General features: G+C 44.9%; 1 protein-coding gene across 1 annotated transcript in view; it reads left to right on the top strand.

Moving 5' to 3' along the window:
• The window catches only part of LOC147661200 (sodium- and chloride-dependent GABA transporter 2-like), a 222283-nt gene extending 207163 nt beyond the window's left edge, over positions 1-15120 (top strand). The window contains exon 6 of the mRNA XM_086951244.1: positions 15088-15120. Coding sequence (XP_086807370.1) covers positions 15088-15120 — 33 coding nt within the window. The remainder of the gene's footprint in view (positions 1-15087) is intronic.
• The last annotated feature ends 1348 nt before the right edge of the window (positions 15121-16468 follow it).

Genomic DNA, 16468 nt, shown 5'->3' with positions numbered 1-16468 from the left:
GCCTGTGTTGTAATGGATGTAGAGTCTTTGGAATGAAAAATACAACATCTCACTAAAGGTGTTATTTTGGGGTTGTTCCATTGATACAATATCCTACTAATCTGGCAAGCATGAATACAAACCCTGAAATAATATATTAACAGTCTGAACTCTAATATATGAATCACCTCCTAGGTCTCAAATCAACAAGTAAACTGTCTTGATCTAATAATCTGTAATCAGAATTCAAGATAACAACATTAACAACAAAATAGACTGAGAAATCCCAAACCAATAATTTAAACGGTAACTAATAAGGACCAACACAAAACTGCAGGCAGCAATCAGGTAACCTTTACTTGGAAAACACTGTGAATCAACCAATGTCCGATGGCATGCGGCTACATTGGGGGTGAGTGTTTGAAAAGTTTGGGAACTCTATTGATCATCTGGTGTTAGCTATCTTTGTCCTAAGTGGCAAAGGGTATGCCCTGAAGTGGGTCCTTTACTGGCTTTGCCACTGGATTCAAGCTAACCTGTCTGATGAGGGGGTGATACGCCAGAACCGGTCCCAGAATGCTTTCGTTACGGTCCAGGGAGAACCTGGCCTGGCAGTTCTGGCTGGACTGTTAGCATGGGGAGCAGGGTCAAGACTGAATTGCATATGGCTGGGTTTAAACTGGGGTGGCATGATGAGCAAAAGAAAGATGGATTTCCCCCAGACCTCTTGACTGGGGGTGAGTGTTTAAAAAGTTTTAGCACTCCGTCTATCATCTTGTAATGTTAGCTATGTTTGCACTAGGTGGCCAAGGTTATGCCCAGACATGGCTTGTTGTGCTTGCTAAGTTCACCCTAAGTTGACATGAGTATTCCCAGACGTGGCTCCCTTGCTCGCTGAGCCATTGGATTCAAGCTACCCTGGCTGATGAGGGGTGATACCCCAAAACTGGTCCTGTGATGCTTGTTTCTGGTCTAGGGATGTGCTATCCTGGCAGTTCCGGCTGGACTGTTCCTATGAGGAGCAGGGTCAATATTGATTTTCATATGGCTTGGTCTAAAATGGGGTGGCATGGTAAGCAAACAAATGATTGATTTAACACAGATCTCTTGCCTGGAAGTAAGAGTTTGAATAGTTTCAGCAAACCGGTCATTATTTGGTTGTGCTTGCTATGTTTGCCAAGGGTATGCACAGATATGGGTCCCTTGGTGGCTGGGCCACTGGATTGAAGCTAGCCTGGCTGATGAAGAGTGATGAGGCTACAATAGAACATGCCTAGAAAGCTGAAGAAATAAAGAAATGTGAACAACTCACATCCTCTCTGTGCCCAATGGGGACAGCAAAGCTGGTTTGAACTGCTTGGGTGGGAGTATGGCCCAGTGCCAAGGTGAAACACCTGCACCCCTTTGCTTTGGCCAAATTTAGAATCCCTTGTGCCTACTGGGCTTTGTACCCTTATAACCGTTGCAGCAAAAAGACCAATTATACAATTATAATGCCTCAGAAATGCTTGAGAATAGGAAGTGCAAAGTGCAAAAAGGACCTGTTAGAACTGGGGGTCTCTAGTTGGCAGAGGTAGGTACCACTGTCCAAATAGGGACCCTTGCTTCTAGTCAGGGCAAGGAGATAACCCTCTTAGATAACCCCTGCTCGCCCTCTAGGTAGCTTGGCCTGAGCAGTCTAGGCTAACCAGAGGCAATGCTTAAAGTATTTGTACCAACACTCACAGTAACCCAGTGAAAACACCACAAACTGATTCCACAACAGTTTAGGAAAATAAAGATATTTATTCTAAACTACACAAGACCAAAACGACAAAAACCAACATGCACAGTTCAAGAATATGGTTTCAAAAAGAGTTCTTCAGGTTGTAATCAAAGTTCTTTAAGTTGCGTTAAAATAATCCACAGATGCGTGAAAAGTTCACAGTTGCGTCACGTTTACTCACAGTACCTTTTAGATGCAACAAAGTTCCACAAGCAGGAAGCTGGTGCGGTGGAAAACAAGCGATGCGTTACTCCTGAGACCCTGGGGAGGCGATGCGACAGCCCCGCTGCAGCAGCGGGCGTGTTGCGACCAATCCGGTCTGTATGGGGAGTAAGGCCACTTGCGTGGATTCCGGTGCGTAGGTTCCGTAGGAAGTCTGTTCTCGCAAAGGCACGATGCGATGATCTCGTAGGGGCTGCGACGATCTCCGGGGCGACGATGCGCGGTCCAGCGGTGATCCTCTCTCTCGCAGCTCCTCGATGCGATGGTTCTGCGACGATGCTCGCAGCGATGTGATGCGGTCCGCAAGCAAGCGGTGCGGCGATCTCACCCAGCGATGACAGGCTCTGCGACGACACTCGCAGCGATGTTCGATTCTCCCGCACCGGTCTGGTGCGTCCCGCAAATGAAGGATGCGACGGTTCTGGCAGCGGCGTCAGGCGCTGCGACGATCTCTACCTTCGTAGCGGCGGGAAACTTCTCGCACTGTCGGGGATGCGCTCCGCAAGCGAGCGATGCAACACTTTTTGGTTTCAAAGGTCTCTCAAGCTTAGTTTCAAGCTTCCCAGCTCAGGTACAACTTCCAGAGGCCCCACAACTGGATCAAGCACTCTAGGAAGGACAGAACTCTCTCAGCAGAGTTCAGGGAAACTGGGGGTGAAGTCCTTTTGTTCCTGGGACTTCAAAAACAGGGAGCCAGCTCTTCTCAGGCCCTTGGAGATTCCTTCAAGACAGGGGACACAGCTCACAGCAAAGTCCTTCCCCTTTCCTTTGCAGCAAAGCAACAGCAGGTCAGTCCAGCAGAGCAACAGCAGGACAGTCTTCCTTCTTCAGAGTCAGCTTTCTCCTTGGCAGAGGTTCTTTCTTGATTCCAGGATGATCTAATTTTCTGTTGTCAGGGGTCCTGTACTTATACCCCTAAAGTCTTTGTTCTCTCTGTGCATGTGGGCCCTGAGCCCGGTCTGAACCAGTTCTGGGTGGATCCTGAGCACTTTGTTTTGCTGGCTGCATCTTTCCTTTCAGAGTGAGGGGCAGGGTCCTCAGCCGCCCAGCAGGAGGTGGAGCCAGCATTGTGGCAGGCAGGCACAGCCCTATTCAGCCCAGGTGCTAACTCCTCCCACCACATAGGTTGCAATTGAATTCATTCAGCCTAGTGCTGACTCACCCAGCCTCTGGGGGAATTCCCCAGCCCCTGTCACTCATAAACCAGACAGTCAATACACAAACAGGCCCAGGCACACAGAAGGGTCAGACAAGAGAACAGCAACTTTCTAAAAGTGCTGTTCTCAAACACAGGATTTAAAAACCACCTTTCCTAAAAGATGTGTTATTAAATTCTGAGCTCAGGGATACTAGATACTTATGTCCTATCTTGTTCCTATGGGAAGAAATGCTGTTAACCACTGTAGCCAGCATCCCCCATGTTAACCTATGGAGCAAGATAGCCTTACAATAGTGAAAAACGAAAATGGCTGTAATTCACTACCAGAGCATGTCACCTGCACTAGTACATGCTCTACCTTTCAAATACACTGCACCCTGCCCAGGGGGGTGCCTTGGGCCTTCCATAGGGGTGACTGATGTGCACAAAAAGGGAAGGGTTAGGCCTGGTCAGTGGGGACACTGACCAGGAGGACATGGCAGTTCTAAACTGCCCATAGGCGCTGCAGTGGCAGGCCTGAGACACCATTTTTAGAGCTACTCCTGTGGGTGGCACAATCAGTGCTGCAGGCCCACTAGTAGCATTTGCCATCACCAGCCCTGGCACACCCAGTGCACTTTACTAGGGACTTCATGGTGATACAAATATGCCAAACGTGTATATCCAATCAGAATAACAATTTAAACAGAGAGCATATGCACTTTAGCACTGATCAGCAGTGGTAAAGTGCGCAGAGTCCTATTGCCAACAGCCACGGGTCAGGAAAAATAAGGGAGGAAGAAGCAAAAATTTGGGGGATGACCCTGCAAGAAGGGCCAGTTCCAACACAACCCGGCCTATTGCCAGGGTAGACCAAACGATACCTCGATGGGATTCCCTGCTTAAGGCGATAGAACACGGAACCTGGCCCAAACAGCAGGGCACATTTCCTGTTATACGCCATCCTGAACCTAGTTGGATCACTCTGTCCATACTCTCAGGGTCCACCATGCCAATCCATATGGAACCCTTCACCTCACCTGTGGACACCACATGTGCAGCACCTAACCTTAATTTCCTCACAGGTGTGTCCCAACAGACCAACAGCAAGCCACAGTGACCACCAACAGTGATCAGGGATGAGACCCAGGCCTCATGCCTCTCATGGCTCTCAAACCCCTGTGGCATCAGAGGGTGGGGGGCAGTAGCTCCAGGTGCTTGGCACCCTTTGTCCACTCTCTCTCTTGTCAGTTCAGGTCTGACACTCTGGCACTGACCCACCAGTCCCGGACCTGTATCCGTCCACCAAGACAACCAAGAACACAACTTTCCTACCAGTTCAGGACCTCCCTCCAGCAACTGGTCTCCCAACCTAGGGTTTAACCCCTCAGGTTGCACCGGGGTCAGAGGCGAGTGCTCCCTCCCTCTGCACCCCCTTCCAGAGCGCTGCACTCTCCCTACTGGAGGGGTACCCTTGGGAACCATATTGGTCAGGACACTGGTTACAGATGTCCTCCCTTCCAGGTCAGGCAGATCCTGAACCTGGTCTCCCAACCCAGGGACCAAAACCTGCGGTTGTGCATTCGCCTGGCACGCCAGGACTTCTGGGGAATCACATAGTACCCCCTTGAGGGTGACACACAACTCATGTGTCCTGTGACAGTCTGCCTGGCGCTGATCTCCTGACCCCTGTCCACCTGACAGTGCGGGAAGATCCCCCAGGACAGAAGTGGTGTCACCATGGTCACTCCTGGGAGACTCAGCCCTTCTGACTGGTCCCTGACCCACTGGTTCTCCCACTGGGGACTCCTTCCCCCTCTCACCCCTCAGTCTGGACTTCTGTACCCTCCCAAATGGAGCGGCACTGCCAAACACCAGAACTGATGGAGGCCTGGTTACAGGCACTCCCCGTTCAACAGACACTGGGAGATCCTCCTCAAATGGCCTACAAGTACAGTCTAGGTCCCCAACCTGGTGTTCCCTTAAGGAACCCTCCAGGCCCTGAGACTGGGTTTCGGGCACCGTGAGACACACCGTCCCACACTCATTCCTTCTCCACTGAGACCGGACATGAGCCCCTACACCCCTCCCACTACACTGGGATCTAACTGGGCTACACTGAACCTCTTCCACCTCACAGGTCTGGAAGATATCTAAGCCACTCCTTTTGGGATCACTCCCCAATGCCTCCTCAGACTCCCTGGAATTCACCAAGAGGTCTGCCTCCAACGCAAGCTCTCTGGGGTCAGAGAACTCACACTCCACCGGGTGTTGGCATAGCTCTGGAAAACAGGGGCTTAAAATATGCTCTCCAACAAATGAATCACACAGCCCCCCACAGTTGTTAACCAAGCTACCCTTGGCCTCACCCTCCAGTGCCTCACACAAGTACCCCACACCACTCTCCTGAGACTGGCAAGCAGTTTCTGACTGCCTCTGTCACACAACCCACACTCTTCTGGCTGATCTTCACACACACACACCAAGGTTTCTACCATGGGGGAACCCCTCTCCCTGTACCTCTCATCTAGGGTCAGTAGAGTGTCCCTCCCACCACTAGGAATATGGTCCCCTGTGCCAGTCCCCCAATCTACTTCAGGGACACTGCACTTCACTGGAACTACATCATAAACCTGAACCCCCTGGTGTATATCGACCCCCTCCCTCAAGTCAGGCGCCACATCTCTGGGTGTTTGTACCTTTCTCTCAGCACTGGAAACTATAATCTTGCTGCCACCATCTGAGCTGGACTCCACCTCCAACTCAGCAAAGCTCACTTCTTGAGCTACCCATGTTTCTTCTTCAGCTGAGACCCTCATAGCCTCACGCATCTTGAGCTCCAACTCAAGCCTCCTCATTCTTAATTCATGGGCCAAGGTCAATTTCAATTCCTCCAGGGCACGGGCATGTTTGCTCTCCTCCGCCGCCCTTTCCTTTTCCATTTGCTTCATCTTCATTTCAAGCCTCAACATTTCTAATTTATGATCTCTAGCCCTTTGGTTTTCCTCCAACTCCTCTGGGAAAAAACTTTCAGCTGAATGGTTGCTGCCAGCCCTTGAGGCTGCTCCGGACACAGGCAGATCCTGTGGCCTGAAACCATCCCTTTGTGCATCCTCATCCACTTCTGCATCATCTGTCTCCCCAGCCTTTTTGGTCTCCCACCAGGCCCTTAAGGCCTCCTGTAGCTCCTCCTTCTTGGAGCGGCTCTTCATGGGGCATCCAAAGTTCCGGCAGAACTGCCTGAGTTGACCTACTTTGTAATCACTTAACATTTCAATATCAAACTCCAGTTATGCAACATCACTTGCTGGTTTACCATTCTGAGACATGATGCTTGGATTCTTTCAGGGTTACGATCAAAAATAGAACCAAAAATAAAAAATGTAGTATGCGGTGGCGTAGTGGTCTGCACTCACTAGTGATGTACACCAATTACCGTGGGTCAAGTACAAATACAAGTTCAAATCCCACCGCCTGACCACCAATGTTAGAACTGGGGGTCTCTAGTTGGCAGAGGTAGGTACCACTGTCCAAATAGGGACCCTTGCTTCTAGTCAGGGCAAGGAGATAACCCTCTTAGATAACCCCTGCTCGCCCTCTAGGTAGCTTGGCCTGAGCAGTCTAGGCTAACCAGAGGCAATGCGTAAAGTATTTGTACCAACACTCCCAGTAACCCAGTGAAAACACCACAAACTGATTCCACAACAGTTTAGGAAAATAAAGATATTTATTCTAAACTACACAAGACCAGAACGACAAAAAACAACATACACAGTTCAAGAATATGGTTTCAAAAAGAGTTCTTCAGGTTGTAATCAAAGTTCTTTAAGTTGCGATAAAATAATCCACAGATGCGTGAAAAGTTCACAGTTGCGTCACGTTTACTCACAGTACCTTTTAGATGCAACAAAGTTCCACAAGCAGGAAGCTGGTGCGGTGGAAAACAAGCGATGCGTTACTCCTGAGACCCTGGGGAGGCAATGCGACAGCCCCGCTGCAGCAGCGGGCGTGTTGCTACGAATCCGGTCTGTATGGGGAGGAAGGCCACTTGCGTGGATTCCGGTGCGTAGGTTCCGTAGGAAGTCTGTTCTCGCAAAGGCACGATGCGATGATCTCGTAGGGGCTGCGACGATCTCCGGGGCGACGATGCGCGGTCCAGCGGTGATCCTCTCTCTCGCAGCTCCTCGATGCGATGGTTCTGCGACGATGCTCGCAGCGACGTGATGCGGTCCGCAAGCAAGCGGTGCGGCGATCTCACCCAGCGACGACAGGCTCTGCGACGACACTCGCAGCGATGTTCGATTCTCCCGCACCGGTCTGGTGCGTCCCGCAAATGAAGGATGCGACGGTTCTGGCAGCGGCATCAGGCGCTGCGACGATCTCTACCTTCGTAGCGGCGGGAAACTTCTCGCACTGTCGGGGATGCGCTCCGCAAGCGAGCGATGCGACACTTTTTGGTTTCAAAGGTATCTCAAGCTTAGTTTCAAGCTTCCCAGCTTAGGTACAACTTCCAGAGGCCCCACAACTGGATCAAGCACTCTAGGAAGGACAGAACTCTCTCAGCAGAGTTCAGGGAAACTGGGGGTGAAGTCCTTTTGTTCCTGGGACTTCAAAAACAGGGAGCCAGCTCTTCTCAGGCCCTTGGAGATTCCTTCAAGACAGGGGACACAGCTCACAGCAAAGTCCTTCCCCTTTCCTTGGCAGCAAAGCAACAGCAGGTCAGTCCAGCAGAGCAACAGCAGGACAGTCTTCCTTCTTCAGAGTCAGCTTTCTCCTTGGCAGAGGTTCTTTCTTGATTCCAGGATGATCTAATTTTCTGTTGTCAGGGGTCCTGTACTTATACCCCTAAAGTCTTTGTTCTCTCTGTGCATGTGGGCCCTGAGCCCGGTCTGAACCAGTTCTGGGTGGATCCTGAGTACTTTGTTTTGCTGGCTGCATCTTTCCTTTCAGAGTGAGGGGCAGGGTCCTCAGCCGCCCAGCAGGAGGTGGAGCCAGCATTGTGGCAGGCAGGCACAGCCCTATTCAGCCCAGGTGCTAACTCCTCCCACCACTCAGGTTGCAATTGCATTCATTCAGCCTAGTGCTGACTCATCCAGCCTCTGGGGGAATTCCCCAGCCCCTGTCACTCACAAACCAGACAGTCAATACACAAACAGGCCCAGGCACACAGAAGGGTCAGACAAGAGAACAGCAACTTTCTAAAAGTGCTGTTCTCAAACACAGGATTTAAAAACCACCTTTCCTAAAAGATGTGTTATTAAATTCTGAGCTCAGGGATACTAGATACGTATGTCCTATCTTGTTCCTATGGGAAGAAATGCTGTTAACCACTGTAGCCAGCATCCCCCATGTTAACCTATGGAGCAAGATAGCCTTACAATAGTGAAAAACGAACATGGCTGTAATTCACTACCAGAGCATGTCACCTGCACTAGTACATGCTCTACCTTTCAAATACACTGCACCCTGCCCAGGGGGGTGCCTTGGGCCTTCCATAGGGGTGACTGATGTGCACAAAAAGGGAAGGGTTAGGCCTGGTCAGTGGGGACACTGACCAGGAGGACATGGCAGTTCTAAACTGCCCATAGGCGCTGCAGTGGCAGGCCTGAGACACCATTTTTAGAGCTACTCCTGTGGGTGGCACAATCAGTGCTGCAGGCCCACTAGTAGCATTTGCCATCACCAGCCCTGGCACACCCAGTGCACTTTACTAGGGACTTCATGGTGATACAAATATGCCAAACATGTATATCCAATCAGAATAACAATTTAAACAGAGAGCATATGCACTTTAGCACTGATCAGCAGTGGTAAAGTGCGCAGAGTCCTATTGCCAACAGCCACGGGTCAGGAAAAATAAGGGAGGAAGAAGCAAAAAGTTTGGGGATGACCCTGCAAGAAGGGCCAGTTCCAACAGGACCCAATCACTTTAAAAAAGTGTGTAACTCTAGGTGTGTTTGAAGCATTAAAAATACGGTGTACAAGCTCACCAAAAGGCTGTGGCTATTGAGTTAAAAAAGAGACTACACCTCTGATGAGGAATGTGATACTTGGAAATCAAAGTTTTCAGATGGCTTAATCATTCAAAGTGTACTTTATCTACAGGGACTTTGGGTTACAAAATTACTTCTCTGGTAATATGTGTGGGAGGATATACAATATGCATGCAGCAAGTCACCACACTAGCATGGAAACATTAATCACATAAGGGACACCTGGTTTCATCACACAACAAGGTTGATCATTTAAAAATGAATAGCATCCATTAGAAAGAAACAACAATTCAGTTTTGATCAATTAAATGGGAATACCTTAAAAAATGCCAAATTTGCCATGGAGGCATTACAAACTCCATCAAGTGTCATTTGTTCTGCAGACTAAAGAGTGACCTAAATAAACCCCCTAAGACTAACAAAGGCCTTGTTGTATGCATCTTTACTGAAAAGATAGGAACCAAGGTTTATATAAAAAATGTGTACCCATCTCCTCATACCTGCCCACTTGAAAACGCCTAAGACAAGATGTGAAACGAAACGTGCACATTGGAAGAGAAATTAAACTATGAATGAGTCCAACCGGAAAGGGGTTTCAGAAACCAAAACAGGCACGTATTCTAAAGTTTCAGCTTTAAGCATGTGTGTGGCTTCTTGTTTAGCCATTTCTGTTTGTATTTGTGTATAATTATATGGCATAAGCAACTCAGCTGCATCCAAATATTTCCATGGTTCTCTATTTGATTACAAAAGCTGCAAAGTTCAACTTTTTGGAAGGTGGTTTATTAGTAGGTATAGGTATGTATCTACAGATAGCAATAAAATCACAATCACAAATGAGGTCCAGTCAAGTCTTAATAAATTAATTCTTGCTCAACCATTGGTAACTTGGCTGATGAGCAGTCAGGTTTAACTTAGGAGAAAGGTGTGCAGGGCATTTATTATCACCAAAAAAGTAATTAACAAAATGGCAAAATAAAATAAAAAAACAACACCAGTTTATAGAAATAGAGAATATGTATATCTTTAAAATTACCCCAAAATAAGAAAAACACATAATAGGGAACTGAAACTATGAATTATTTTAAGATTAAATGCAAAAATGTGCTTTCTAGCGCCTAAAAGTGAGAAGCTTCAACTTGGGGAATCTGTTTGTGCTGCACCTGGACCAAGTCAAACTTTCAGGCTGACCTTGATTGAGCATGCGTTGGATACATTGATTGGTTGGAGCCAGTCAAGTTCTTAACTTTGAACATAGCCACTTTTTTAGAACTTTTTTTCTCGATACTGAGCGATCAGCTTTTGCAATCTGGATTTCAGTATGAGGATGGCAGCTTGCTGCAGCACAATGCCTCAGTGAATCCTGGAGGTCTTTGTCTTCATCGTCAAACAGCTCTGGAACTTTCACCTGGGTAAACATGCATGGTCAGGGTGAGTTGCGGGGAGACATCGCCACTTTTCGTCGCCAGGTTGATGTCACTGGTTTGACTTTAGTCATTGAGGTGGGTCTTAATATGGATCTTTTATCCAAAATGTTATCCACTAGTTAATAAACTGTTAGGACATATTCTGAAGGGTCGTTTGAGGATTTTGAAGGGTCAACAACACCAGCCAAGGGGCCACAAGCTTTTAGCTGCCTCTTGGGGTTTAGGGACTTTGATTCCCACAGTATACCTGATCAATCCAAGTACAGTCCAGGTGAAGCTGGTGAGCTGGGCTTGTTCTGTGGTGGTTGATGCAGATAGCTTCTTCAAGCACTTTTCTTCCTATTGCTGATCAGGGAGTCCACTCCTTGATCTTTTAAGCCAAGCAAAGTCCTTTCTTTGTGAAGCTTCGAAAGTGCAGCAGGTGCAGTCCTTCTGAGTGCATTCTTCTCATTGTGCAGTCCAAGGGTTCTGCAGAACAGTCCTTCTCTGATGTTTCTATGCAGGGATTTGAGGAACATAGCAGCTCTCTCATATTTATTCTATATTCAGGGCTGGTAAAAGTAGGGGCACCTCCAACCAATTGGGTTTGAGTTGCCACACTCTGTTATGACCACTTCCTGTGAAGTCTGGCATATGTTTGTCCTAGAATGCCCATCTAAAGAAATACCAACATTGATAAAATCTCTCCTTGGAGTTCAGGTCTGCTAACCCATCATACAGGTGTGGCAAATATTGTACTACACCCCCCTTCCAGTTCATCTCCTGATCTAATTAGAGAGGCTCCTATCTGACTGGGTGTGCAGAAAGTGAGGGTGGGTCTGGTTCCCATGCTTTATCTGCTTCTTCCTTTGAAGACCAGAATGGCTCTCCAGCTCCATTCCTGTCCTAGCACGTGCAGGCAGATGATCTCCTCCCACCAGGTGACTGTATTGTTTAAGCTCCAGGCCTCTTCACATCTAATCAGGAAGCAGCTTGACTAGGTCTGACAAAGGCTGTCCAAGGGGATGTTTTAGGTAACTTCAGGAATGCTAGTTCTAAAACTACTTTCCGGCAGTAGTTATAATACATCTGACCATGGCAAGTTGTTGGAGGTATTTTAACTATTATTATGATACTTTGAATCATGTTGCTAGCTATTTCCAATCAAAAGTTAGATTTTATAAAATTTTAATAAAGCCTTAACTAACAGCGCAGCCCTGCAATGGGTAAAAATGACTCTGTCTATTTTTCCCTCAACAGGACATATAAACCATCCTTTAAAATCTCTGCTTTTTTATAACCCTAACCTTTGGATACTTATTGCAGACCTTAGGGGTGAATATGTAGTATTTGGCAAGAGCAGCCAGTACAGGTAGGAGCGTTTTTTATTTTTCTTATTTTATGTTCCCTATTCCGTCATCTGTTGACATCCCCCTCCCAGCCCTACCATTCTCAGCTCTAATACCTATACTGCCCGTGCATCGTTTTAGAGTTTGGAAGGACTTTCAATTCCAAAGTTGAATTTGGATGCAGTTTTATTTTAAAACCAGCCTGCAAGGCAAGGCTGGCTTTAAAATGACACCACCTCTACATAAAGGGGTGTTATTTAGTAAGGCCGACTCTATGGTTAGGGATCAATATCATGAATCAACAACTATGTGAGCCCCATGTGGCAATTGTACAAATCCATTTAACTAACACAGCATACACTTGAATCTAGTGTGTTTGAGTATTTATTTTGCTTCCTATTTTGTATACTTATTTTTATCCAGTTATTTAATTATATGTCAATCTCTTCATCCTCTGTACAAATAATGATACAGATATGTACAACAAACATTACAAATGACAAAAAATCATCATAAATATCAATAATACATGAAAAAGAGAGTGTTTAGCTATTAAACCATTCTTTTGTAGAAACAATTCAGAGCTTCTTTTAGTTATGTTTATAAAAAAGTCCAGAAATTAAATCACTACATTCAATGTATTAACCCCTATTCTCACATGGGGCTGAAGGTATATTCCTATAGTCACTTCTCTACCTGGGCCAAGCAAATTACTTTTGCTAATATACTGTATAAGGATCTCAAGTAGCATCACTTGATACAACTTGATTGTATATAGCAAATGTTTTCCATCTTCCATCTTCTCCCCAAGATAAATGCCAATGTGTTTCGATCTCTATACTTGCAGTGGTATACAGAAACGTTTTTATGGAGTCATTATCAGAGCACTACATTACTCATTCAGTCTGGACAAAGAAAAAAATTGGCTAAGAATCCTATTTACTATTTCTATATCTATATCTGTGTCAGGCATGCTATTTTCTCTCTACAAATAGGGTAGTGCATAGCATATCTAGTTAATGTTCATTAAAACCCATGGGGTGCTACCTATGTAAAAACACTTATTGTGTTTTACATGCACATTTCAAATCAAGTGACTTTGTTTGAGTGTGAATTTAAAAAATACAAGCACATGCCATTCTCTGGGTGTGCCCTCTACATAGTCAGAATCCATGATTTTAAATTGAAAAGAAAGTAGAATCCAGCGATTTATAGTATGTGCACAAAATTATTTGAAAGTGCTCACCTCAGTTTAATGGTGATTAACACGTATCATGTATGTGGCCTTACTTTCTACACCTCAACATGTAAGGCGGGCTCCTTGAAAATAGATGAGACAATATAGAGCACAGCATGAATTTTCCTTGAGTGATTACATAGGAGAGAGGCTCTCTCATTAAAAGTAAAAAGCTCCTTGTTGTAACAAAAAAGTTAGAAAATCCCTACTGTTTTTGAGACGAAGTCCTGGGCTAGTTATGTTTACGGTCCTGCTATTGAATTGCTGAACTTATCCTCATTTTCCAAGCCAACGTTCTCAGGTCGGTGTTGGTGTTAAACAAAGACTTCCTGATTCTTATTTATGATCGCAAGCACAGGTTGATGTGGAATGTAGTCTATTGGTTAGATCGCTCCTGGCCTCATAATTAACAACAAAATGTTATGTTGTTATTCAATATAAATATTGTTCCAAAAAGTAAAAGTAAAAATAAAAGTAAAAGTAAAAGGGTTTAAAAATGATCTCAGCAGTGTGTAGTTAAATTTTGGGACATGCTCTCCCTCTTGAGGGGGTTGATTCGAAAAGTAATTTAAAGTCTCACTGGTATTATTTCTGTGTCAGTTATTATAAAAGGGGGTGAGACTTCCTGGTTCGTATTGAAAAAGGAAGCTGGTATCTAACTGCCATAACCTCATGACAGACATACAGCTTAGTTTTATTTCGATATGGGCGAATACAATTCTAAATGAATATTAGGGGAAAAGAAGCAAAAGAGAAATGCTATAGTTTGGAAAGGCAGTGATTTAAACACAATCCCAGCACTGCATGAATATTAATGAAATGCCGTAAATACGTGTACTGGGAAATATGGTCTAAAGTCACCACATTACTGATCAGGTGACAGATGTTAGGTATTATTAAAGTGCCTGGCAGGCATAAACAGATCCTAAAGCACAGAATACGCAGATCATCAATGTATGTTGTTAAAAGGAAAGCTCACAAACTAAAAAGCGATGAGGTAGACTATAGTAATGGCAGAATCTTCAGCTTTTCCAAAAAGTACAACCACGGTATTGCGAAAAACATGTTGTCTAGTGTACTGACTATACAGGATGTGTGTGATACAGAATTGTTACATTCAATAACTGATTTAAAGCATGATCCCGTCAACATGGCACAACTATTGAATCATTTAAATATTAACACAGATCAAATTATCTCCTGTGGCTTTAAAAAGAAAGTGAGGTGGACCCCAGCCTTACCGAATGGAAACACAATTGTTCCACAAACTGATCATTAGTGAGTTGTATCAGTTTAGTCACAAACATCCCATACACAATTCCAGATTCAAAGACAACCTTAGTAAGGGTAAATGGGCAGTACTAACACAATTAAAAGTGGATAGCAAAATCATGATCAGAGAGGCAGACAAGGGGGGGAAACATCGTGATCATGAACAAAATTGAACAGGAAATCATGACACAGTTGAATAACCCAACCTGTGACAAGAGACTAAAGTCCAATTCAATATGACAACTCACAAACAAAATCAATGGATTTCTTAAACATTGGTATGACAGCAGACTCATTGATTAGGATGAATATATTTATTTAAGAGTAGTCCAACCGAGATTTCCATGCCTTTACTCTCTTCTCAGAGTAGACAAAAACATGCCATTTCCACCAGATACACCCATTGTGTCCAGTATTAGAGGACTCACAGAAAAACTATCTCAATTTGTCGATATATTCCTTCAACCATTGGTGTGTAATCTCCCATCATACATCAAAGACACTAAACAAATCCTCAGCCTCCCAGCAGATGTAGTGTGGGAACAGGGCATTATGCTAGCCACATTAGACATGACATCTCTATATACCAGCATTACAACAAACTTAGGAGTGCAAGCAATTGACTGGTGTTTAAATACAAGAAGAGCCAATTAGTGGCAACATACAGGGATGCTTATCACAAAGATTGATTTGTTTTGAATTTTAATGTGTTCATCTTTGGTACAGACTGGTATTGTCAAATTCAAGAAGGTGCCATGAGCTCCAGATTTTCGCCATCCTACTCCAACTTCTGAATGAGGAGGTTGGAGGAGGTGTGGATCTGGGGTCCGAGGGTTGTGTAATGGTGTGACTCTATTATATATTATATACTTTTTATAGATGACTGCATAATGATCTGGCCTGGTCCAATGGAGAAGTTGGATCGATTCTGCAGATATTTGAACACTAATGACATGGATATTAAGTTTACACATACATTTGTGATGGCCCAATAGAGGTGGTAGACCTAGAGGGGTTTGCAGATTTTATTGTTGACCTTGTACCTCTGTATTTGAATGACCAATTTGTCTCTAAGGATTTTATTTCTCTTCAGAGCAAACAGTGGCATTTAACTAAGAGGATTCAAAAAGGAAACTGATTACTAATGTTTCTGAATTATCTTGTTGACCTCCGTTGTTGCTGAATTAAATGTAGTTACACACACCAACCGGACTTGTGTCGCATGCGCATCTACTGTAGAAGGTTCCAGTTTTACATGCAATAATATGTCCATACAACACAACTAATTCACTAATTGTAAATCAAAGAATTTAATCTATCGTGCAATGTGCCCATGTGGGAAGGCATATGTTGACAAAACGAACCAAGAAGTCTGACAACTAATTTTCAAATGCTCTGTATGATTCTAACTCAGATGGCATATTTGTAATAGTCATATCATCCCATTTCTCAGAAATAGAACCTGGGGTCATAATGTCATCCATAGCAACTTTAAATACATACAGAACTTGCAATGTTTCTGTAGGACCAAAAGTAACATAAGAAAATTTATCCCATACAATACAATACAATACAATCATGAACGTTATGTGATGAAGAATGGGGAGTAGGTACCTCAACTACTATTTCTAGAGATGTACAATCAGGCCGATAGTGTCCAGTTAACATAAGAAAGAAGACTGTAACACTCCAGTCCAAAGGATGAGAAAGAATAATGAAAGCAAAATCCAATAATAGAGCCAAGGAGGAATCAGGTAGGTCTGTTTCAGCCAAAGGAATAGTCCATGCACACCAAGCAGATGCAGTCTGAGTAAAAACAGGGACCTCCTTAAGCGTAGGAGAGCAGTTAGGCACCTCCAAAGGCTGTTGATAATACACAACTTCATTGCAAGGAGCAGCAGTAGAAAATGGAAAACTCACGTCAGAAACATACCCCATTTATGACCATCATCAATCTGCATGATCGAAAATTCAGCATCTGAAGGGCCCATCCAGGGAGTAGAAAGATTAGGACTACTTATTGCTTGGAGAGGGATTTCCTGCCTGCAGGGTAGGGAGAGGTGACAAGGAACTACCCAGATACCCTTGTGGCCTACCATGGAGAACT

Source organism: Lissotriton vulgaris, unplaced genomic scaffold (genome assembly GCF_964263255.1).
Source record: "Lissotriton vulgaris unplaced genomic scaffold, aLisVul1.2 SCAFFOLD_1562, whole genome shotgun sequence".
In the NCBI taxonomy this organism is placed as follows: domain Eukaryota; kingdom Metazoa; phylum Chordata; class Amphibia; order Caudata; family Salamandridae; genus Lissotriton; species Lissotriton vulgaris.
This window is presented reverse-complemented; position numbering and strand designations above follow the sequence as displayed.